The sequence below is a fragment of the Lipotes vexillifer genome, unplaced genomic scaffold, assembly GCF_000442215.2.
Source record: "Lipotes vexillifer unplaced genomic scaffold, Lipotes_vexillifer_v1.1 scaffold1616, whole genome shotgun sequence".
Taxonomy (NCBI): domain Eukaryota; kingdom Metazoa; phylum Chordata; class Mammalia; order Artiodactyla; family Lipotidae; genus Lipotes; species Lipotes vexillifer.
The window spans coordinates 411520-437631 of record NW_006790438.1 but is presented as its reverse complement, the minus strand read 5'-3'; the positions used below and the strand labels follow the sequence as shown (position 1 = coordinate 437631).

Genomic DNA, 26112 nt, shown 5'->3' with positions numbered 1-26112 from the left:
GTGCACCTGCCTGCCAATGCAGGGGACACAGGTTTGAGCCCTGGTATGGGAAGATCCCACATGCCGCGGAGCAACTAAGCCCGTGTACCCGAACTACTGAGCCTGCACTCTAGAGCCCACAAGCCACAACTACTGAGCCCGCGTGCCACAACTACTGAAGCCCGTGCACCTAGAGCCTGTGCTCCGCAACAAGAGAAGCCACCACAATGAGAAGCCTGCGCACCGCAATCAAGAGTAGCCCCCACTCACCACAACTAGAGAAAAGCCTGCATGTAGCAACAAAGACCCGATGCAGCCAAAAATAAATAAATAAAATAAATAAATAAATTTATTTTTTAAAAAGATACATGGTTGATTTTTACAAATATATATGAATAAATAAGCTACAGGTTATCAATTGTGTAGTTCACATCTTCCTATCTTTGCTTTTTTTCATGCTTGATCTGTCAGTTTCTGAGAGGGACATATACAATTTCTGATTACAATTGTTGATTTATTTATTTTTCCCTCTAGTCCTGTTGGTAGATGCTTTATGTATTTGAGGCAATATAAATAGCTTTATCTTTATGATTATATCTTCTTTGATATATTGCTTCTCTTCCCCAAATATAACATTCTAATATTCTGCTTGTCCATTTTGATGTTTTAAAAAGCTCTTTTGTCTGAATTAATATTAAACATTTCTGTATCCTTTTATGTCTCCTGTAGACAGCATACTGCTAAAACATTCTTTTTACAATTTAATCTGAAAATCTCTATCTTTGGATTGGGGACTTTAATCCATTTACATTTGTTTTATTATTATGTTGGGTCTTAATTCTACCATCTTATTTCATGTCTAGTTTTTTTTTCTGTGATCGCATACTCGCCTGGGAATCTTGACTCCCTTGGCTAGTGATGTGTACCTATGATACGGGAGCTAAACCCCTGGCGGGTCAGCAGAGAGGGTGGGAGATACCCTGTGCTGCCGTTTGGACTGAACCACTCTCCACTTGCCACACCATAGCAAGCGACTCTGCCCCTCAGGGAAAATCCTCATATCTCTATCCCCATCACATTTTCTAAGTTCCGTCTGTCTGGATTGCCATCAGCTTTCCTTTGAAGCATAGGGGGATAGTTGGGGGCCCGGAGGGGTTGGGGAATGGTGGGGGCAGGGGGGCACGTGTTAACTCCATATGGCTGGCAGATCTCCCTGCCCGTATGCTATATGCACCTACCCCGGCATGGATGAATGCGGCCCTAATGTTACCTCACTGACCTGGTGGCACTGGGCTGGCACTGCTATCTTCTGTTTTCTGGGATGTGATGAAGCAGGTGATGATGTCTCCAAAGGTACTATACAGGAGAGAGAAAAGGACATGACCGCCTCCCCACTCCCCCCCATTTCCTGTCCCCTGGGTATGTCACCAAGCATCCATCCCTCCTCCTCACACATCTTCTGCAGCCCAAGTGTTCCTTGGGTTTTATTTTCTTTTCTCACTTCCAGGGTTGATCATGGGGGGAAGTGAGGGGAGCCAGGACTCAGGATAAGTTTGCCATAGTATCTGCCATGAGCACTTTTCAAAAAGCCCTTCTTGGAGCCCTGAGTTGCTGTGGGGGACAGGGCATGGAAAGAGCCCCCAAAACCTAGGCTCTGGTGCTCCAGCCCCACCCAGCCACTTGACCTCTGCTTCATATACTGGGGATCTGGGCTAGATTTCACCCAAAGGAAAATAATAGTGCTAAAGTCTGTTAGGTCCTTTTTCATTCTAAAATTCTGGGTAACCTCATCTAGCTCCCTGACTCTTGGGGACTCTGGGTCTGCCAAGGGCAATGGAGTGCTTGGCAGGAAAGGATTTGCACCCATGTGGGCCCGTCCGGACAGCCTGCTCCCCCTCCCTCCCCATCCCCTCCCAATTCACAGCAAGGAGGCATCTGTGACTTTTAACCCAGCTGCAAATAAGTAACACTTAGGAGACAAATGAACTGCATATTGTTCTCAGATAAGGCTTAAAGGCTGCTGACGTTAGGATTTTTTAAAGTCAATCTGGAGATTTGTGGGAGAAAATGTCTGGGAGTGACCGGGAGGGCGACTGTGCAGAACATCCATCACAGACCTGTGTGGAGACCCTTCGAGGCCCGGGAAGCAGCAGACAAGCTTGCGATGAGCGTGTCCCCCACGAGGGGTGAGTTGGCATCACTCCCACAGTATAACAACTAGCATTGTTTTCCTGCCCCTTAAACAGAAGCTCAGACTGACTTTGGGGAAATTTGCAAATAACTTTGCTAATGTAAAAATGCACTCCTACAGAGCTTGAAATGTCACTGGCTTTTCTCCATCATTTACCTTCCTTCTCACCGCCCCCGCCTAGTAAATGCGGGGCCAGCCACATTTGATGCCTCCAACTCAGCAGCTGAGGGTACCGGGCAGCTTGGTGACATGCACAGGACACTGACTCAGAGCTCACCCTCTACGGGTTCTCTCAGCAGCAAGGGGCTACTTGGCAACCTGGCCCCAGACCACAGAGACAGATTAAGGGGGGGGTCTATGGGAAGTGATCTAAGACTCTGTCATCTGAGCACAAGTGGATCTATTCTGCAGCCTGTGTGAGGGTACAGGACCCAAGCCTTGCAGGCAACATCTTAGAACGAAATTAGCAATCCTGAGTTAGGAGGTCCGCGTGTGTGCGAATCTCCCTGAAGGCATGCACCATCTGGGAAGGCGTGGGGCAGTTCTGCTGATCTCACAGAGCAGGGCAGCTCTGTCTGAGTGACCTCTAGAGTGCAGAGAATCCTCGGCCCGAACCTCCCCTCTCAGAAGCCTGTGCTCACAGGAAGGGTGAGGGGAAAGAATGTAACTGTTATGGGTAAATTTACTTCATCCCAGGAGAAGGACCAGGAATCAGACTCAGGCAGGGTCTACAAAAGCACAGTCTATTTGAGGAGGTTCAGGTGGGATTTATTTTGTTTAATGCACCTGGTGAAAAACGCAGTGGCCCTCAATCACGCCCTTGTGTACCACCTGGGTCCCCTCTGTATATACAGATCTCTTACAGGCTCATTGCTATTTATGCAAAGTCTTCAAAAACTGGGCACACCTGGTTGTGGTTTCTAAATACCCTTTTCCTACTAAAAAGAATCAGGTATCCTCGGAGAAATTTGAGTCTAGGTCAGGGACAGGGAATGTGTAAAAGATGGATCTGGAGCAAGCACCTTGTCATATCAGAAAGCAAGGGGGACTCCTGTGGTCATGTCCAGAGGACAGACACAGGATAAAACCCAAATAGGCTCCCACTGGCCTAACGTGGACAATAGGGGCATCACAGAGAACAAGACTGCGCTGAATTGTTACACATCACCTATGTTAAAATTCATGAGTTTATAATGATACTAAAAAAAAAAACCGGTCTTCCCTGGTGGCGCAGTGGTTGGGAGTCCGCCTGCCGGTGAGGCGGACGTGGGTTCGTGCCCAGGTCCGGGAGGATCCCGCATGCCGCGGAGCGGCTGGGCCCGTGGGCCATGGCCGCTGGGCCTGCGCGTCCGGAGCCTGTGCTCCACGGCGGGAGGGGCCGCGGCGGTGAGGGGCCCGCGTGCCGCAAAAAACAAAACAAAAAAAAAACCCTCACTGGCCACCTTTGGAGCATGCTAGAGAACCAAATCATTATTCCGATAATGGCTTTTTAAGAAGTGTCTTGTGTGCACTGTACCTTGGTGTATAAAGGATGAAGGAAAGTTCTTTAGAGAAGACTTGCACCTAAAAAGTGTAGAAATCATGATAGAATCTAAATGAAATCATGGATGTGTCTAATGATCATTAGCTAAAACCATTAGCTGATGGGGAACTTATGATAGAAGTCAGACCCTCAGCACCCAAATCCACAGATCGATCTTAACCTCACAAGAAAGAGAAAATCTGACACTGGGTACCTCCTGATGTGATGCGGTAGGATGTGCACAGAAACACTGTGAGCTATTCCTGCAAAAAACTGAACCTGCGTGTGATCAAGCACTGCTGTCTATTAGTTTACAGGAGTGAGAGGGATTGACGGTTTGTTAAATGACACCAACATTTAACAGCACCAGTACTATTGACACTTTGGGGTGGATAATTCATTTAGAAGACTTTTAAAAATGTATCAACAAATATAACATACGGGCCTTGTCTGGACCCTGATTCAGAAAAACCAAATATTTAAAAAAAAAAAAATTATGAGACTATCAGGGAACTTCGAGCACTGGATATTTGATCATGTTAAGGAATTATTTGTTTCAGGTATGATAATAGAATGATGGCTATGTTTATAAAACGCCCTTGTCTCTTAGAGATACATCCTGAAGAATTTATGAAGTTGTGCAGTATCTCAGATTCCACTGGACGGCAGAGTCGGGGAGTATGAAAGACACAAGACTGGCCGGATGTGGGTCATGGTTGAAACGGGGTGATGGGTACACGCGGTTCATTATACTCTCCTCTCCACTTTTATATAGGTTTAAACGTTTCCATTGTAAAACTTTATTAGGAAAAAAAAAAAGTAGTAGGACACAACTGCCTGACACAAACTCTAAAAGGCTTCCCGGCTCGGCAGGGAGCAGTGGGCTGGAGCTGTCGCCATAGGAGTGCGCGGCTCCGCAAGAACAGGAGAAACCAAGGATGGGCCTGAATCAGAGGCTGTAGGGTCAAGGTTGGTCATTTTCCTTAGTGATGTTATACACGCCGAGGTCAACTACTTTGCTGTTTGCCACGCTGGAGTGAAACTCTGCCAGACGGCGCAGTGATACCCAGAGGAGGCGGCATGGGGGAGTAGCAGCCTCAGGTTCTGTGCCACGAACGATGCTTTCGGGCACAGAAGGAAGGCTGAACGTCCTCGGCGCGTCTGTTTAAAAACCCCACGCCCAGCTGAGACTGGGAGGCGCCGGTGAGCTGTCACCCATCAGCCAGGCCTAGGGCTGCAGAGGCCTCCACGCCCCAGAGACAGGACGCAAGCGCCCCAGAAGCCTGGCATGCGCCCAGCTGGGTTTGGAGGCTGGGGGTGGGGTTCGTGGTGAGAGAGTGATTTTCACGCACTGGTTCTCGTAGATCTCTCCGCGTCCCCATGTCAAGGCGGGCACTGCAGGGCGCTACGAGGGCCCGAAGCAGGTGCAAGGGCGGGCGGGCGGGTCTGCCCCGACCCCTGCCAGGCTTCCCAGCTGGACTGAAAAGCCCAGCCCCTGTGAGGGCACATCTTATCGATCCATCCCCACCGGGGACAAGGAGGATGTGTCTGGTGGGCCCCGCGGCAAAAGAGAGACTTGCTATCCAAAGGACAAAATGAGGAGAAAGCTTTGTGAATCGAACGCCCTCTGTGGTCCAAAATGAGTTAACAACATCTGGACAGAGGACCAAAACTGGGTTACTTCTCCTAGAGGAAAACTTACCAGTTTAAGAAGTAATTGTGAACCAGAAAATACGCTCCCACAGACACACACGTGCGTGCACAAGCGCACATTGAAAACCCCTGTCACACAGAGAAAGACAAATATCATATGATATCACTTATACGTGGAATCTTTAGAAAATGGTACAAATGAACTTATTTACAAAACAGAAATAGAGTCACAGATGTAGAAAATAAACTTATGGTTACCCGGGGGGTAAAGGGTGGGAGATGAATTGGGAGATTGGGATTGACATATACACACCGCTATATGTAATATAGATAACTAATAAGAACCTACTGTACAGCACAGGGAACTCTACTCAGTACTCTGTAATGACCTATATGGGAAAATAATCTAAAAAAGATATATGGCTATATGTATAACTGATTCACTTTGCTGTACACCTGAAACTAACACAACATTGTAAATCAGCTGTACTCCAATAAAAATTTTAAAAAACAAAAAAACCCTGTCTCACACACACACACACACACACACACACACACACACCCCATTAAGAGAATCCTGAGACAGGCCACTTTCCGTTGTATCAGTGTGTCTCAAGGTGACATCCTCTGAAGCCCCCTCCCTCTCCGCCCCCCACCCCACTCCTGAGTTCAGCACCACTCAGGGAAGAAATGCCTGGAACACAGTGATCTGAGGAGGAAAAAGAACGAGGCAGCAGCTCTGAGAAGCAAAAGTCGACCCTGGAAGACTCAGGAAAGAAGCAGCCGTATGTCCACCCAGGTCAGAGCATTAGAGAGGAGGGGAGGACACATCTGTCTCCACAACTTCCCGGTAGCTCTTCTGACATAACAGGGGTCACAAGGCCCCAGATGGGGACAATTTCTGTGTGAGTCAATGAATGGGTAGTAAACACGTTCACATTTCTTGCTCCTCCCCTGTGTTCTTGGAACTGAACGGAGCCTCTTCAAACAACAGCCTTCCGGAATCCTGTCCCTTTCCTCATTTCCCGCTGAGACAGTATGGGTGAGTGTTGACTTGTTTCCCAGTTATAACCACCCAGAGTCACTCACAGGTCAGCTCCTGCCTCCTGAGACTGTTGATGAGAACACACTGAAAAAAACTTGCTGAAGAATCTCAAGGCAGCCTGTGATAACACCATCACAAGGCTGAGCTCATAACTGCAACTTAGGATGCATGAGCCAAGGATGACAGAAGCATGCCGACTGCCTTCCTGTATTTCATCATTCAGTGTTTCCCAACCTTCATCGTGCAGTTTGGGAAAGAGCTACCACAGACCCATAGTTACTTCTCCCAGCAACCTGGGTGGGGAGGCGGGGGAAGCCCCCCTGGCTGGTCACGTGCTGCTTTAGCAGCCAGAGGCCTTGCCCAGTGATGTAGCAACCCCTTTCCCAGCTGAAGGCTTGAATTATTTATTTAAATGAAAGCCTGAAATCAACCTACAGACACCACATCAAGGACAAGCGAGATCCTGTCTCCTCAGTTCCGTGGATCAACCACAAGTCGGTGCGCAGCGTGCATTCGAGGGCAGCTGGGAGGACAGCTCGGCTTCGGCAGCGCACAGGCCCTGCGCCAGGAGAGCACTCAGAGAAGGGCGGCCAACTGGCACGAGCCAGAAGATTTTCTCAGCGTTCTGGTCTCAGTGGAGAACCAGGAAGTGATTGCAAACACGTTCCAGAAATCCTCTCAATTTCCCATGAGCCCTGAGCACAGGGGGCCCCTTGACAGTCACGGGCATCTTTGTCAATCTGTGACGGGTTGGCCACATTGGCACCTCCGCCCCTGTTGTTTAAAACCAGAGTTCCCAAGTGCCTCCTTCCTACCTCCTCTTATGGGAGACCAGTTGCTCCTGGTCTCTTACGGGAAACCTGCTGTGTATGGTGCCTTCCTTCTAGAAGCGCACTTAGCACAGCTGTGGTTTTCTGCCTTTCTATGATTATTTGATTGAGGCCCACACTGAGATGTAAGCTCCATCAGGGTCAGGACAAGATTTCCTTTTACTCAGTGTTGCACTTGAGAGTGCCTAGTACACAGCATGGCACTTGGTAAGTGCTGAATAAATGTTTGTTGAAATTAATATTTATTCATGAGATGAATAAAATGTGGCGCTTCCGGTATTCTCAATGGCTTTCCTTGTTTAACCACTCAATTGACCAGAAGGTGTTAGCTCTAACACCATCTTCACTTGTAGACTTACGTACACTAAGAACAATGAACAACCTGCCATTTCAAAACCAAAGTCTCACCTTACTTCCCAATTCCCCTAATCAAAATATTTGAAGTAATCATTAGTTTTAAATTCCTATGTATTTTAGACCTACCATATTGGTATGATCTTTCTACGTGCTCTAATATAATTCTCCCATCAACTCTCTAATAGGACCTTTTTTTTTCTTTTAGTCTTAATTTACAGACAAGGAAACTGAGAAACAGGAATGTTAGCTTTTTCAGGATCACACCATTAAGTGCCAGCAACTTAGTGCCACTAATGCTGCTCCTATCAGGGGTTTTCCATTCAGAGTTAGTTCAAAGGCAGAAACAATGCTGTTCTTTCTTCTATTTATAGCCTGTCTGTGGAGAAGGACCATCCACGTGGGAAAGTACAAATTTGGGACATAACCCATGACTACACTTGGCATGTTTTAAATAAGAGTTAATTCTCTATCATTAAAAAAAAAATTCTTTTACCTCCTTTGCAATCAGAGCTGAATCACAGTGCTAGTAATTCCTGTCATTCACAGCCCCTGCTGCCCACTAGGATAAATGGAGTGTGTGGTGCACACTCTCTGGGCCACTTTCAACAACTCCCAGATCTGTCACTAACATGTTGCTTCCCTGAGTCCCAGCCTGCTTTCAACTACTCATTAAGCCCTGTACCACCCCTGCTTAGCTTACCTAACAGTGACCCCACGGGAGACTTTAAACCAGAACAATTAATCAGCTCCCTGATGTCAGGAAAAACACATCTTAAAACGTAGCCAGTTCAGGAAAGGGCAGTCCACCCAGGCTGTAACCTGCCGTTTCATCGGAGAGGGTAAATGCAGTGCAGAGTGAGGAAGACAGAATGAGCACAAGCTTGAGCTCTGGTAAAAAAGCAGAATGCCCCGCCCACTCCTAACTAAGGCACATCGGCTAATCTACATGAAAGCATTTTTTAAACAGCAGCATGCAAGTAATATTTATTTACCTTGACATTCATTTGAAGAACATCAGAAACAACAGAGATTTAAAATAGGGATTCGGGAGTCACCTGACAGTTGGAATTGTTCCCATTCATTGTTGACAATGAGTAGTACCACTGCCAATGGTACACTAGCTATGTACATTATTTCCTAACAGCTGCCTGGGACAGTAGAATAGGCAGAGCTGTTGAAGTTGGTAGCCTGGGGAATCCCCTGGCGGTCCAGCGGTTAAGATTCAGCGCTTCCACTGCAGGGGGCTTGGGTTTGATCCCTAAGGGGGAACTAAGGTCCCACAAGCTGGGAAGACAAAAAAAAAAAAAAAAAGATGGTGGTGGCCTGGGCAATCAGACTGAGTTCCCAGGAAAACCACAGGATCTCTCATCTTGGTATTCCAGGTGCTGGCAAGGCAATGCCTGGCAAAACTAAATCCCCCAGTGAACGGTCATTGAAGGAATGAATGAATGAATGACTTAACCTCTGGGCAAGTTGCCCCATCTGCAAAACAAGGATAACACTACTTGCCCAGTGTGGTACTACGAGCTTCAAGTGAGTTAATGTTTGGGGGACGACCCTGAGCAGAGTGCCTGGCTGTGTGAACATTCAACAAACGCCTAATCCTTTCACTTTCTCCCTCCTTCCTCTTTATGGGTCTTTCCTCCTCCCGTATGAGATTGAAACTATTCCATGTGTAAGCAAGAGACCAACATGTGATATTCTGTGCCCCCCACACAGTGCGAGAGCAGCATTGCACATCCAGGACCCTGACCCTGCCCATTCCTCTTGGTTGGGTTCCCAAAGTTCCCCAGGTGCCTGACACAACTAAAGGCCCTGCTTCAGGTTCCCACAGGAGTTTCTGGTATGAGGCACCCTGAGTCATCCCCCCTCTGATGCCCAAACCCTTCCTTCTCCACAAAAGGATCCCACCCAGATTTGTAAACATAAGCACTGAGTCCTGGTGACCCCATGGCCGCACCTCTCAGAGTTCAGTCCAGGCTATTTCTTTCATGACGTAGAATAACGAAAACTAGGCAACAGGCGCTCAGTGAATGTTTTCAGCTCGTTTTTCCAAAGTTCAAACTTCCTAACAATTTTTCTCTTAGCAGGACAAAAACTTAAGAGAAATGGGCACCTGGGAAAATGGTTCAGAGGAAAATTCTGGCCCTAGAAAGAGCTTGGGTTCAGCCCTCTTGACACGGGTTGGAAGGCAGCATAACAAAGGAGTGGGGAGCTGGCAGCGAGAGCAAGGCTGGGTCACGATCCCAGGCTTCAGAAGAGAATGGACCAGCTGCCAGGGCCTAAGTCAAAAAGCAGTGCTTGTTAAGGCGGGGGTGGGCTGGGAGACTCCCTGGCTCACAAATAGAGAATGGAGAGAGAACGAGAAGGACGAGGGGAACAAGTGACCTGGGACTCAGAGTTTGGAAACCACAACAATGATCTAAGATCATTGTCTCTAAGACCGTTCTTGGCCACTAAGCTAGAAAGCCGGTTTCTGCCAGAGTGAGACCTGCTATCTGGAGACATGTCCCTCTGGTGTGGTCACACAATGAACACTTAGCTAACACTCGCAGCTAACTTACGTCATAGGACACAGGATTATATGGAGGGGGCTGTGGAAATACCCAAGCGTATTTAACAGGCCAAACCAGACAGTCTGAAAATAATTATCCACATTGAGTCACAAAGCACTGAAGAAAAACAAAGACTAGGGAAGGTACGCGCCCCCAACTATTACAGTTGTATGGGGAGGTCTGCCGTAAGCCAGATGCATGGAGAAAGTCAGAAGGCTGGCAGACCAGAGGCTAGTGGCAAAGGGCATTAGGGCACACAAGCTGCGGGAAAGAAGGCTTAAAAGGCAGGTGAGGATGTTTAAACCACAGAAATCAACACCAATATCAAGAAAATGGTATCCAAAATGCAGAGAAATCATTAAGGTACACAGACTGGGGCACTCACATAATAAATCCGCATGAATATGTGTTTTATTGTTATAAGTAATCAAGCTACTGAACAAGCTGTCTCCTTAAACTGAGAGGTGCGTTTTGTCTCTTGAGAAACATCAGCAGAAGACAGGATCTACTGTGCTGTTAAAGTAAAGGAAAAATACGTATCATGAAAGCAAGGATAGGAGGCAGGGAGTGAGGTGATTCCCCGCTGTCAGGTGCATGTCTCCAGGGCAAACTGGCTCCCAGGGGACTTCTGTGATTGTCCTCGGCCCGCACTCTAACCTTCCAGAACAGTAAAGCCGCATCCACTCCCAGTCCTGTCTGCATTAATTCACTGTTCTTCCCATTCAACACATTAATGTGAAGCTCCCTCTCCAACTTGAACTGTGACCTCTGTGAGCTTTACATGTATTTTGCCTAAATATTTTCCTCATTCCCATCAACTTTGTTCTGAATGTCCCTTTAGTAAGGTAGACAAATGGCAGAAAAACCGAATCCTAAATACCACCTCTTTCAGTGCCTTTTTTTGGTAGGAAGGGAAGGAGTCAGTCCCAATTTCAGAATTCTGGGTTTTGCCAGGTAAATATCATGGAAATTCCAGAACCTTGCTTCAGGGGCTCAAAAGTTTGAACCCTAAGAGTCATTCTCCTCTGGTGGTACCTCCTAAAATTCACATCCATGCCACTATTTCATGCAGTGGAACTAGAAAGATCTGCATTTTGTTCAGAAGCCAATGATCCAGAAGCGTGGATCAAAGCATCTCTTCAATTTCTCACTTTGTGTTAAACATGTGATTTGGCCAGGAAAAGAAGGGGCATTCAAATAAATTTCTTTGTAATTTAAGATTTGGGGGCTTCCCAAGAAAATGGTATCCAAAATGCAGAGAAATCATTAAGGTACACAGACTGGGGCACTCACATAATAAATCCGCATGAATATGTGTTTTATTGTTATAAGTAATCAAGCTACTGAACAAGCTGTCTCCTTAAACTGAGAGGTGCGTTTTGTCTCTTGAGAAACATCAGCAGAAGACAGGATCTACTGTGCTGTTAAAGTAAAGGAAAAATACGTATCATGAAAGCAAGGATAGGAGGCAGGGAGTGAGGTGATTCCCCGCTGTCAGGTGCATGTCTCCAGGGCAAACTGGCTCCCAGGGGACTTCTGTGATTGTCCTCGGCCCGCACTCTAACCTTCCAGAACAGTAAAGCCGCATCCACTCCCAGTCCTGTCTGCATTAATTCACTGTTCTTCCCATTCAACACATTAATGTGAAGCTCCCTCTCCAACTTGAACTGTGACCTCTGTGAGCTTTACATGTATTTTGCCTAAATATTTTCCTCATTCCCATCAACTTTGTTCTGAATGTCCCTTTAGTAAGGTAGACAAATGGCAGAAAAACCGAATCCTAAATACCACCTCTTTCAGTGCCTTTTTTTGGTAGGAAGGGAAGGAGTCAGTCCCAATTTCAGAATTCTGGGTTTTGCCAGGTAAATATCATGGAAATTCCAGAACCTTGCTTCAGGGGCTCAAAAGTTTGAACCCTAAGAGTCATTCTCCTCTGGTGGTACCTCCTAAAATTCACATCCATGCCACTATTTCATGCAGTGGAACTAGAAAGATCTGCATTTTGTTCAGAAGCCAATGATCCAGAAGCGTGGATCAAAGCATCTCTTCAATTTCTCACTTTGTGTTAAACATGTGATTTGGCCAGGAAAAGAAGGGGCATTCAAATAAATTTCTTTGTAATTTAAGATTTGGGGGCTTCCCTGGTGGCGCAGTGGTTGAGAGTCCACCTGCCGATGCAGGGGTCACAGGTTCGTGCCCTGGTCCGGGAAGATCCCACATGCCGCGGAGCGGCTGGGCCCATGAGCCATGGCCACTGAGCCTGCGCGTCCGGAGCCTGTGCTCCGCAACGGGAGAGGCCACGGCAGTGAGAGGCCCACGTACCGCAAAAAAAAAAAAAGATTTGGTAAAAGGGATGATGATGGGTAAGAAACTGAAACCCAAAGGAACATGATTTAGCATAACTGTACCTCTTAAAACTACACACATATGAAAATAAATGTGTATTTATTTGTATGTGTGTGTGATGGTGGAATGAACTGGCCAAGATGACCCCTTCCTTCCACTATAAAACTGATAAACTAGAACTTATTTTTGTTTTAATCTAGGACTAAGCCTAAAAAAACAAGAAATACCCAGGTGCCATAAGGGAACAAAGAACTCAAAGTCTTAAGGAGAAGCCTCGGGGGCTGGAGATGGGGAGAGGAAACATGGCTTTAAGTCCATGCAAGGAAGAGGGCCCGGTGCACAAAGCACAGGACCACGCCGTGCAGCCCAGAGCCCAGGCAAGCAGAACACGGACCGCCTGCCAGGCCAGAGCAAAACCCAGCTCCTGCTGGGTCTGGGGGACTGCATGTCAAAGTCACCTGCAAGAACCAGCAAACACTCCGCACAACTGTCCTAATGGACCTTCACCACCGCAAGGTGAGAAAACAGCAGCAGAGGTCCAGACCACTATACCACCTCATCACTGGGGAGACAGCACAGGAAACCTCCAAGTTACTCTGTAGCAAAACCCTGGGACAGGGACAACTCACAAAATAAACAGCCCTTACTGAAGACAAGTTCACAATCCTAAAAATCCCACGAGGAAGCAAACCACCAATAATTTTTCTGCAGCTGAGAGAAAAAAAATGGGCACACTCAAGAACACAGACTAGAGACTATAAAATAAGTACGATGAAAATGACCTTTTTAAAAGATGAGAACTATAATTTATAAAAAGAAAACAAAAGTTGAAAAGAGGCCAGGCAAATTTTGAAAAAGAATCAAGCACAATTTCAGAAATGAAAAGTACAGTTAACGAAACTAGAAACTACAACAAATGGGATAAACAGATTAGACAGGGCTGAGAACATAATTAGTGAGATAAATACAAAGTTACCGAGAATACAGCACAAAGAAACCTAAAACATATGAAAGAGGATAGGTTCAATGTAAGGCTAAAAGAAATCCCAGGAGAGAAGAACAGCGAACAGGGATGAGCTGATATTCAACAAAATACAAACATCCAGAATTCTCTTAGTCAAAAACCCTGAGGTGAGAGCTGAGCAAGAGGAAAATAAATCTGTATCTAAACATAGTGGTGAAACTAGACCACTGCAGATGAAATAAGGGGGGAAAATTTCACGCTTGTTATGAAACAGTTCAGTAATGCAGATACGCAGCCGTAGCCTCCACTGATGGGGAGAAGCACTTACTACAGAGAGGCAGACTTTGAGCCTCTGCCTCCCAGATGCTCTGTGGGAACAGGTGTAGGTGCAGCTCACTTTCAGAAAATTTCTATTTAGTGTAAAGTCTGTCAGCTTAAATCGACTCAACAATCTCCTGCCACATATTCAGAGGCACCCAGCTATGTATTAACTGAGTCCTGGGTTCTTACTCTAAATTTCACTAGAGTATATAATATTCCTCTGTATTAAAACTGCCTGGGCTTCCCTGGTGGCGCAGTGGTTAAGAGTCCGCCTGCCGATGCAGGGGACACAGGTTCGTGCCCCGGTCCAGGAAGATTCCACATGCCGCAGAGCGGCTGGGCCTGTGAGCCATGGCCACTGAACCTGCGCGTCCGGAGCCTGTGCTCCGCAACGGGAGAGGCCACAACAGTGAGAGGCCCGCGTACCGCAAAAAAAAAAAGAAAAACTGCCGAAGTTTCTTAATGCTTAACTAATTAAAGTGATTCCTATAACCCCATTTATCTGGCAATAAAGTACCTAGAATGAATTTTGATGGCAAGAATCCTATCTTGTGGCAACACTTTTCACAAGCAAGTTGGGCCATACCCTGCACTGCCATTCTCATTCTGAAGATAAATCTGTGTGGAGAAGTTATCATTTTATCTGCTTCACCAGACAGAATTTCTAACCCAGCATTTATCTTGTGTCTCCGACGGCACCAGCGAATGCAGTAAATCTGCAGAGCACAGTAATTCTGGGACTTTGTGAGTTATTTTCAAGTGTAAGTTGCTAGTCTGTGCAGCTTACCACAGGAATATTTTAAGAGAAAAGCAAACACTGACTCTGGATTAGCTTCTGAATTGTTATCAACGGTTCATTCTAGGGATGGTTTGGATATTCTACTTTCTACAAAATGAACTAACTCACTTAGCTAAAGCAATCACAAGATAAACTCTCCAAATGTGTAAAAAATGACACTCTAGTTACCACCATACGTAACTACCCCACACAGCACACACCTATTTTCTATCATTCATACTGTACTCCTTGTAATCAGTGTCTCTTCTGTGTTTCAAAAGACAGTAAAACTTGGGCTTCCCTGGTGGCACAGTGGTTGAGAGTCCGCCTGCCAATGCAGGGGACACGGGTTCGTGCCCCGGTCTGAGAAGATCCCACGTGCCGCGGAGCGGCTGGGCCCGTGAGCCATGGCCGCTGAGCCTGCGCGTCCGGAGCCTGTGCTCCGCAACGGGAGAGGCCACAACAGTGAGAGGCCCGCGTACCACACACACAAAAAAAGACAGTAAAACTAGATTCCAGAAATATTATCTCCATTTTTTTCCTTTAAAAGGAGTGTCTTCCCCAATTCCTCCCACTGTCCCTAATGTTCCTAAATGGCTTTCTTAAAGAGATTTTCAAAGGTCTTATTGTTAATAAGCTAAAAAATATAAAGCACTGAGCATGGTGTCTGGCTCCAAAAAATTAGCTATTATTATGGCTTTTATTAGTGCTATCATTAATGATAACAGAGTACTGAAAACAGGGGAGACCCCAAAATAGTTTGTGTGTTTATATTCCCCATTGTCAGAGCCTTAAAGAAAAATCTAGTTCAAACAAAAAGCCAAATTATTTTTATCAAAAGTAAAACTGAAACAACGCTTTTCTCCCCCAAAACAGTTCTAAAGTTAAAAGACAGCAGATTAATATTAAAAACAGCTTTTTATTTGTTAATGTCACATAAGAAATTTAAGCAAGTTACACTATCTTAAAAAACACAACTAATGCGTTTTAGGAGAAACCCTTCCCTCCCCCCCTCCCCCCTCCCCCCATTCCCCTTGTGAATTAAGAATCTAAGAGAAGAAGTAACCATAAAACAAAGTTTTGTGGAATCCTTCATCCAGAGTGCTTACATGATGATTAGGTTAATATTGCCTTCTTACAAAATTTCTCTTTTCTATTTAAAAAAAATTTTTGTAGCCTTGACTGTTTATTACAAAAAAATTCAGTACAAAATTCAATATATTGAAAAATGCTTTTCCCCTCCCTCACAGCACCGTCATATATAGCAGAGAATAATCAAGAGCAGATTGCTAATCTAGATGGAGCAATCTTCAAATTAAACCCAGACACACAGTGGTTTATTTACCCTCCCCTCCTCACAAGAACTTAAAAAAAAAAACACACACATACAAAAAAAAAAAATGTCAAAAAATTTGAGGGACGCTTTTCAAACAGTACACAGTTCAGTGTCAATTCACATCTTGCAACAAAGTTTATGGATATGATTTCTTTTACAAAACGTTCAGTGTCAAAAAAGGAAATTAAGGCCATCAGATTTGCAGCTTAAAAATTCACATAAAGGAAATATAAAAATATTCTGTGCTTCTGAGAAGGCTCTGCACTGCATATAGGTAAGGATTACCATACTTCTTTATTTTGAGGAAGACAGTTGATGTGAGAAGTTTACATAATTGCACAGCTTCTATTGGAACCTCTTGGGGCTCCCTGATGAGGAAAACAGAAAAAAAAAATTAGTGCTAAGAAAATGGAACACAGTATTTTAAAATAAGGCAGAGATACTACAAATTCATTATTACCTAACTTCAAATGGACGTTTATTACTTCTCACTTATCCTTTTTAACCTCCTCTTATGGACTTCTCCCCTAGAATACTCCCACAAGTTCCAGAACAGTGATTCTCAACTCTAGCTGCACATTGAGATCCTGAGGAGTTCTCAAAACAAAATTCTGATCTAGGTCCCTAGATCAATTAAATGAGAATTTCTCATTTCGGACTTCCCTTGTGCCACAGTGGTGAAGAATCCGCCTGCCAATGCAGGGGACACAGGTTCAAGCCCTGGTCCGGGAAGATCCCACATGCCACGGAGCAGCTAAGCCCATGCGCCACAACTACTGAGCCTGAGCTCTAAAGCCCACGAGCCACAACTGCTGAGCCCGCATGACACAACTACTGAAGCCCTCGCACATAGAGCCCATGCTCCACAACAAGAGAAGCCACTGCAATGAGAGGCCTGCACACCACAACAAAGAGCAGCCCCCGCTTGCTTTAACTAGAGAAAGCCCGCACGCAGCAACAAAGACCCAATGCAGCCAAAAATAAATAAATAAATAATTTTTTTTTTAAATAAAAGAATTTCTCATTTAACTGGGGAACAGTATCTATTTATATGTAATTTTAAAGCTCCCTAAGAAATTCTAATAAGCAGCTGAAGTTGAAAATTCCTATTCAATAACATCCTTTGGTAACTTAGGAAACAGGAGCTCAGTGGACAGCATTCTGAACAACCACATCAGGGAATATGGCTTGCTGGATCCTCAGCTTTCATGTCCTAAAGCATTTGCATTGGGTTCATCTTGAAATGTGAAGTCAAAACGGCTCCCTCTATCCATTTCTTTATCACTCACTAATTCCTTAAAATCTCACAACATGACTGTGAAACACCGCTTGACTACTGAAATTGGTTTCTTGAAGGTCAACCAGAAAGACTTCTAATCAACTCGAAAGGCCACTGGATTCATTCTCTAATATGAAGTCAAAATAGTTGATCCATCCTTCCATCTTCCCTCTTTTGAACTTTTTTTTTTTTTTTTTGCGGTACACGGGCCTCTCACTGTTGTGGCCTCTCCCGTTGCGGAGAACAGGCTCCAGACGCGCAGGCTCAGCGGCCATGGCTCACGGGCCCAGCTGCTCCGCGGCACGTGGGATCTTCCCGGACCGGGGCACGAACCCGTGTCCGCTGCATCAGCAGGCGGACTCTCAACCACTGCGCCAACAGGGAAGCCACCCTCTTTTGAACTTTGATATCATTATTTCTTCTGATCACAAAAGTTAAAAACCTCGCACATCTTTGACTTTTTTTCTTCTCCCCCTCAAGTTCGGTCACTATGCCTTAATTAATGAATCTCCATTTGCATAGTCTCTCAGGGTGTCTGCAATCTCCCTTCTACAGTCATCCCTCTGATATTGTCTCAACTTCTCCTTGCTCCAAAGTGTGCAGAAGCTCCTTCCCTAGGCATTCCAGAGTATGCTGATTTAACACCAACCTCCCCACTTCACTTATCTCTCACTCACACCCTACAAACACAACTGGATGGACAGATATACTTGGAGCTCAAGTCTTGACATATAACCTGTGATGAATTAAAGATCATGATAAATTCTTTGCCACTCCTCCCATTATGAGGTGGAGACTATTTACCCTCCCCTGGAATTGAAGCTGGCCTATGACTTACTTTGACTAAGAGAATATGGGCCTTTAAGAAATCTAATGCTTTCTGTTTTCACTCTCTTGGAAGCCAGCTGCCATGCTGTAAAGAAGGTTGGGCTAAACAACCAAATGATAAGAAACCACATGGAAAGAGACATGGAGAAGATTCGAGCCCTAGCCAAGCTTCCAGGTGAATGCAACTGCATGACTGACTTCACTCTCCATCGTGTGGGAACAAATGAACTGCCCAGTGGCGCCCAGTCAAACCACAGAGACATAGGAATTAAGAAATCAGTTTTAAGTCACTGAGTTTTAATTTAAGGTGGTCTCCTAATGTAGCAACAGATAATTCAAACAACCACAGAACACTACCATCTGCCTTCTAATACTCAAATAATTGCCCATCCTTCAAAATACTGGACAAGCCTATTTTCCAGAGATCTTCTCAACTGTTCTGGTGGCCTAAACAGCCTTCTCCAGCATCTGACCTGCTACAACTCATGCTCTGAACCACTAGCCTGGCACCCTGAGATATCTCTTATATTGTTATTTTACTTCCAGTCATTATAATGTTTCAAATAAGGGCAGAAAATGGATCTTGTACCTGTTTCTTGTTAAAGCCAAGTATAAAACACCTGTTCTTAAATATTCCTCCAAAATGTACAAGGAAGTATCCATGCCAAAAATCCATTCTACCATAACCCACCTCAAGTGGTTCTCAACTCTGGAGGCTGAACACATAAGAGAATGTTTATTTGGAGCAGGATTGGGACTAATTAAGCAAAACAAACAGATTTATAAATCTGGAGACATGGTGACGACATCTTATAAGGATAAGGGTAGGAATTTTGATTAATGATAGACATGAACAGCTTGAGAATATAAACTGAAGGCTCATTACTTATTAGCAATTCCAATTTAATTAATTAAAATCAAATTTGGAGTTTATTTCAAGGACTCTCAAAAGTCCAAGCATCAGCTAAAATCTATCTTGCAATTAAATGATTAAAAACTTAAAACAGCAAGAATTTTGCTTCACACTGAAGCTGAACATTACTCTTTTTTTTTAAATCAGGTAATGATTTTTTTAAATTTAATTTAATTTATTTATTTTTTGGCTGTGTTGGGTCTTTCTTGCTGCACATGGGCTTTCTTTAGTTGCAGCAAGCAGGGGCTACTCTTGGTTGCGGTGCACGGGCTCCTCATTGCGGTGGCTTCTCTTGTTGCAGAGCACGGGCTCTAGGCACGTGGCCTTCAGTAGTTGCAGCGCGCGGGCTCAGGAGTTGTAGCTGGCGGGCTCTAGAGCACAGGCTCAGTAGTTGTGGCTCACAGGCTTAGTTGCTCTGCAGCATGTGGGATCTTCCCCAACCAGGGCTCGAACCCGTGTCCCCGGCATTGGCAGGTGGATTCTTAACCACTGCGCCACCAGGGAAGTCCCTACTCTTTGTTTTTTTTTGAGTTTATATGCAGATACCCGCTCCAATTTAGTCATCTAAACTCAATCAAAGAACCCTTCAATAACTGATTTTTAGCATGCATTCCAACCCATATATACTTATTTATGTGGCATACATGTCCTACCGTAACATATTACATACATTATAAAACAAAAGACAAAACTGAAATTTGATATGAGAAACAATTTTTTAAAAAGAAGTGCAAACATTTTCTTCCATTACCCAAATGTACTGTATCTTTTCCCCTCAGGAAAAACAAGCCCCACTTGGTAGATCACTGACTTAGTTCATCAAGTAATAGGGAAAAAACAAGCTCCACTATTGGTTTTGGTTTTCATGTAATTCTGTTAATAAAATTTAAAAGACATATATTAAAGTAATACCTGCTGGTGGAAAAGTTCTTCCTCGACAGCCACTTCAGCTGTTTCTTCCTCCTCCTCTTCCTCTTCAGGTATGGTTGTTTTGAAGACTGTACTTCTTTGAGCAACCTCCTAAACACAAGAGTTTGATTTAAGTTAAAACACTATACTTTGGGACTTCCCTGGTGGTGCAGAAGTTAAGAATCCGCCTGCCAATGCGGGGGACACGGGTTCAATCCTTGTCCCGGAAGATCCCACATGCCGTGGAGCAACTAAGCTTGTGTGCCACAACAAGGGAAGCCACCACAATGAGAAGCCCGCGCACTGCAACGAAGAGTAGCCCCCGCTCACCACAACTAGAGGAAGCTGGTGTGCAGCAACAAAGACCAACGCAGCCAAAAATAAAAAATTAATTAATTAAAAAAAAAAAACCACTATACTTAAAAATCACAAAGACTGTGGGAGGACGACATCTTTTCGTTGCGTAAATTTAAGAAACAGCATCCCTACATCAGGGACTTTTCTTTTCTTTTTCTTTTTTTTTAAGTGGCTCATCAGTAGCTTCAGCTACTGAACAGAAATTTTTGCATAATTAGTAGCAGTTCTTAGATTTTCAATATTCCCTGCAGGGGAGCTACTGGTATCCAATTTGAAATACCTGCTGAGAAGTTTCCACTGCTTTTTATCCCATTCTGTTACTAAGAATTCTGTAAATGATTTGGCACACTAAATTCTTTATAACACTCAACATGAATACAGCTTAAAGATCTTAGCTCCTAGCAAAGAGAAGGTGCTAAATAAATGCTGAATAAAATGAAGTCAGAGTCTAACTGCTGTGCTCTCAGGGACCTCGGTGGCAAGAGGACCACCTGATGAGTGAGATGAAAAGGACAAACTTTCATTCCTTCAGCAGCTAGTTCCTCTTGAATGAAACAGAATCAAGACACAGGAACACTATTTACTAATAACATACTAGCGAAGTTCCAATGTACTCTGTACAAAAAAACAGATCTCCTATTAATTCACTGGAGGCATAACAGAAAGTAACCATTTCCATTTTCTACTGAAAGGCGCAAATACAAATGACTTTCCTGTAGAGAATGCTGACTTGCACAAATGCAGCAGTGTTTCTGTTTTAAGCACAAGGCTAATCTGATGATCTAGCAGCAAGTAAATGAGTGTGTCCTAGAGTGCTGCAGAACGTCTAATTTTACTCTGTACCATGCATGTCCTAAGGTTACTCAAGAAAGATAACTCCAGATGAAGACACTAAAATCACGTCAGTAAAAGCTTACCTGAAATTTAACACAGACCAGCTAGTTTAAAATGGCAGAGGAAGAAAACCAGAGAACAGTGACAGAGAAATGAGAGTTCTATTTACAACATGTCCACATATATATTTTATAAATGAAGTAAGGTAGTACAGTAGTATTTTGTAGGGAATTTTGATTATTGTTGCACGGCCGAGGAAGATAGACCATTTTGAGTCTGAATTAGCCAGAAACTTCAATTCTGTGAGATCAGTCTGTGTTTATACACACAAATAGTCTTTTCACAAATAACAATTGCTTTAATCAAATTAGTACCAATAAAAAAGCATGTGAATCCTTAGATCAATTACAACTCTTTGAACTAAGATATCCACTGGGGGATGATGGCATACAAAACAGAAAAAAGATTCCCAAAAAGTTTTCAGAGTACCTAGCTTCCCTCAACTCATCTTAAAATGAGGAAAGAAAAGTTAAATAAAATCTGTTATAGAATTCTCACATTTCAGCTTCTAGCAACTCATGACAGTGTATACATCCCATATGGAAACACTGGCTCTTAGAGCTTGTGATGAAACATCAGACTATGAGCCTCAAATGAGAAGCTTAGAAAACAGCAACTTGCCCAACTTCATTGATTATGAATTACTTCAGCATAACTGCCTTTAATGTAAGCCTGCTGTTAAGCACTTTTCATTTGACAACATTTAAAAATCAGTTAATTTAATGCAGAAAGCCTGTATGGAATATAAGTGAGCTAAATAAATGTCGACAAAATTAAATAGAAAAATAATAAAACAAATTTAGAACCAAAAGTTGCTGGAAGGTTTAGGCCCAGGAAATTATTAGTCAAGGTGCTAAAAGACAAATGTCTTTACCAAAAAAATTCCTCTCAGCAAGACACCCAACCCTATCAAATGCCCTGAAAGGCACACATAAATGGTCTCTATCAACATGCCATGGGTCTGCCTGGGTAAAGCCCTGGGCACATAAAGGTACACCCATCTCCCCAGCAGTGCTTCAGGGCCAGCTAGCGCCAGCTCACGTGCTGCCTCTTCAACTCCGTGCTCAGTCACAGCGTGTGGGTATCCTGAAATCACCACAGTTCAGCAAATACCAAAAATCAAGGCAGTTTTTGTTGATGAAGGAGCTGACTGTTAAACTAGAATATCTCTGTATACATAAGTAATCATCTGCATATACAAAAATTTCAGTGATGTCTATATTCTAGAAGGTACAGACAGACTGCTTTTTATTTCCCTCATTAAAAAAACATTTTATTTCTCTATGGTAACATTTGCTCTTTTTCATCCCTAGGACCACCCCTCCCCGGCCATTTCTCAGTAAGAGCCCCCACTTTTACCTGGGTACCCTCTCTCCCATGGAGATGTGACATGTGTGTCACAAGCTGAGTGTGATCTAGCCATGGAGAAGGCTCAAGCTCTAACTCTGTTCTCTTGACTCCAGGAACTGGCTCAGAGGTGGGCACGTGATCCAGGCTGGTACTTACGAGAGCAAAGCCCAGACGAGGACCTGACTAGGCACAATGCTCTTGCCCACGAGAAGTAAACCTAGAATGATGCACCTGAGGAAGACACTCAGGAAACAGACAACAGAAAGATCCTTGGGGACACTGGGTGAGCCAATGGATCAAGTCCACTATCTCTGGATGGTTGGTTTTGTGAACTCATATATTCCCATTATTTTAAAGCCAGATTAATTAGGTTTCCTGATATCTCCAATGTCTCAGCAAGAAAATATACATAAAAAAATTACACTGACTTAAGCCAATTACCTACAATCTTACAGAAAAGTGGTCTTTATGGTGGTAATTATGAATTATTATAAATATGGTCTGGGATCTATTAATAAACATGGTCTCACAAAATTAAATGAATAAATGCCAAAAGTACTTGCCTGACAATCACAGAAATAAGAACTGTATTCATAATACTTTCCTCATTTCTGACAGAGGTCACTTCATAGAGCCTAACAAGCAGAATGCAGAAGTTTATTAAAAGAACAGGAAAACAAACCAACCAAATAATCCATTATAGAGTTCAGTGGTTTGAATTATGAAGGGAAACCTGAGCTTCATTCAGCTTAATTGAAACATCACTGGTAATACTACCTCCAGACATATCCCACGTCATGGCATCTACTTTTTCACTTGTCGTATCTATTTTGTGCGCTTTTAAACCCGCTGCACTCCAAATATCCTCCTATAAGATCGTTTCTAACTTGGAACACATTTTCACACAGAAAAAGGTGGTGACTAGATTCCATGGTTCATGAAAACCTATTTCATCTACCATAGCCCCTTAAAACCCGTGCTTTTCAATCTGGGCAAATTGGCACTCGTAACACTGTTTTGAAAGAGACATGTATTCTGCCAATTTCAGATGTCGAAGGAACTACCAGCATAGGAGCTGCAGTAATTTTAGCACTTGGGCAGCAGCACCAGTGACAACTGGGAAGAATTCCAAAGTGCCAAAGGCAAAAAGCGAGCAGGGCTCCACACAGAGAACAGGAGGAGATCCAGCTCCTCGAAGTTTGTGAATTCCGGAAGGCATCTGTAAACGCCCACACCCTGAGAACCAGCAAGTATTTGGAGGTGAACTGTACTGAAGTCTGCAGTGGAAAACATCAGATGCCCTTTCATTTTCAGCCTCAGTCTGAGATTAAGGGCATTCTTCATTCAGCAGACAGTGAATTCCTTACTAAGAGCAGTCTAAACACCAGCAGATGTTTACAGTGAGGGATGGCTAGAAAGATGGCTGGGCAGAGGACTTCTCGTATGCAAACAGCTCAGACACCCAGAATGAATGTTATTAATTACACTTTATTTCTCTGAACTTAAGTAAAGGTCCATGTTTGATTTTCCTAAAATTTTATCCAGTAATTTCTCACTAAGTGCCTATTATGTGCCAGGAAAAATCAGAACAGGTCCTTGCCCTTGACATGCTTATTACTCTAGTGAGAGAGGACAACGTGACAAGCTAGACAAGGTCTGTCCCTGGACATTATGGGAGCAGAGAAGAAACCCCTAAAGGGATACTGTACTTTGACCTGAAACCACGCCATCCTTGAAGACACTTTCATCTCTTGGTATGTGTGCGTGGCTGGGGGAATTTGGGAGTGTCTTTATGTGATAGTGGGGGTAGGTAAGGTTCTTTGACAAGAGTTCTAGGACTGACGTGTTGAAAACATACACATCAAGCAAATGTACACTCCACAATCCTTAAACTCAGTTTCACGAGCATGTTGAAAGTCAGTAACAAGGTTAATAACCTAAGCATTTACCAGTGGCCAGATACTTTTCTGACCATTTCCCAAGGATTGTCTCATTTATATTATTCTCATTGTATTATCTTATTTATATTAGTTATCTTGTTATTATTATCTCCATTTTAAAATGATAAAACTAAGAGAGGTGAAGGAACTTACCCAAAGTCACAAAGTCACTGGGCAGTGAAGACAGAAACTGGACACAGACTGACTCTGGAACCTGTACTAACAATCATATTTCATTCCTAAAACCTGGAGTTAGCATCTCTTTCATTGACTCGTCTGACTTAAGCAATCAGTTACTTCACATTTAAATTTGAGTTTTGAAAAGAAATCACACTTGCATGATGAACTCTCAGGTGAAACTGACACTGTGGTACGAACATAGAGAAGAGTCTGGTGGTTGCCAAGGGGGCGGGGGTTGGGGCAGGGATGGGAGTAGGAGGTTGGGATGAGCAGATGCAAACTATTATATATAAAACGGATAAACAACAAGGTCCTCTTGCATAGCACAGGGAACTATATTCAATATCCGATGATAAACCATAATAGAAAAGTATTTAAAAAAAAGAATGTACACAGGAATTCCCTGGCAGGCCAGTGGTTAGGACTCTACATTCTCACTGCCAGTGGCCGGGTTCAATCCCTGGTTAGGGAACTAAGATCCCACAGGCTGCGTGGTGTGGCCAAAAAAAAAAAATGTACATATATGTATAACTGAATCACTCTGCTGTACAGCAGTAATTAACACAACATTGTAAGTCAACTATACTTCGATGAAGAAAAAAAAATTGACACTGTGGTGGTACCAATAAAATGACCATACCTCTCCCTGAGAATTTTTCAATATAACCTTCACATCTTCGCCAGTGCCCCAAGAGTTCTGGTTCTTCCAGATGAGGTCGGTGGGAGGACTGGCTGTGACACCGGCATTTGCAGCCCAGATCTAGAAAGAAAAAAGGAAATCATTCTACACAGAGCCCAGCTATCCCACGTGCCAATAACAACATAATGATGAGACTTTAACACCTTGTAAGAGGACTGATTCTAAAAGTTCCAGAACTATGGCCTAGCTTTAGACTTGCTATATTAACTAGCTGTATATCCCATAGAGCTTAGCTAGGCCTCAGCTCCCCAGTCTGATAAATAAAAATGTTGACACACAGGACTCTGAAGTGAAGTTGCCTAGATTCACATCCTAGCTCACCTACATGCCAGCTCACCTTGAGCAAGCTACCTTACTTACCCTCCAATGGGACAGAAATGGTACTGATAATACACGGGACTGTTGTGAAGAAAAATGATAACCCACATGGAGGAGATGGCTGACTCAATGAATATAAGCTCTCACTGTTAGCATTCTATTATTCTACGGGTTTCATGAGCCATCCCTTCCGTGTTAGAGCCTTCTACCCCTTCCAATGGTATCCTCCAACTGCCTATAGCAGGAATTGAGGAGATGACCAACTTCTCTCAAAAGCTCTGCAGCAGACAGCCTATCTAGAATATTCTAATGGAAGGTGGCATATATCCAACCAGAGACAGTGTCATAACACCCCAGTGTCTGAGTCTGAATTCCAAAAAGAATTCAGGAAACAGACAAATAACCCATTATTCAATGGAAAATATGACTGCTACAGAAATAGGCAAAAGAAACAGAAAGATTTCCCTTTTCATAAGCTGGGAAATTCTGCAACATTTTTTACGTATTTACTGGCAGAAGAGCATTGGTAGAATAGAGAACACTTGAGAGTTAGAAAACCTGGGTTTG

General features: G+C 43.8%; 1 protein-coding gene across 1 annotated transcript in view; it reads right to left on the bottom strand.

Moving 5' to 3' along the window:
- Positions 1 to 15440: 15440 nt before the first annotated feature.
- LMNB1 (lamin B1) overlaps positions 15441 to 26112 on the bottom strand; it is a 76121-nt gene continuing 65449 nt past the window's right edge. The window contains exons 9-11 of the mRNA XM_007463730.1: positions 25168 to 25287; positions 19810 to 19917; positions 15441 to 16245 (exon numbers count right to left, since the gene is read on the bottom strand). Of these exons, the coding sequence (XP_007463792.1) occupies positions 16204 to 16245; positions 19810 to 19917; positions 25168 to 25287 (270 nt within the window). The 3' untranslated portion in view covers positions 15441 to 16203. The remainder of the gene's footprint in view (positions 16246 to 19809; positions 19918 to 25167; positions 25288 to 26112) is intronic.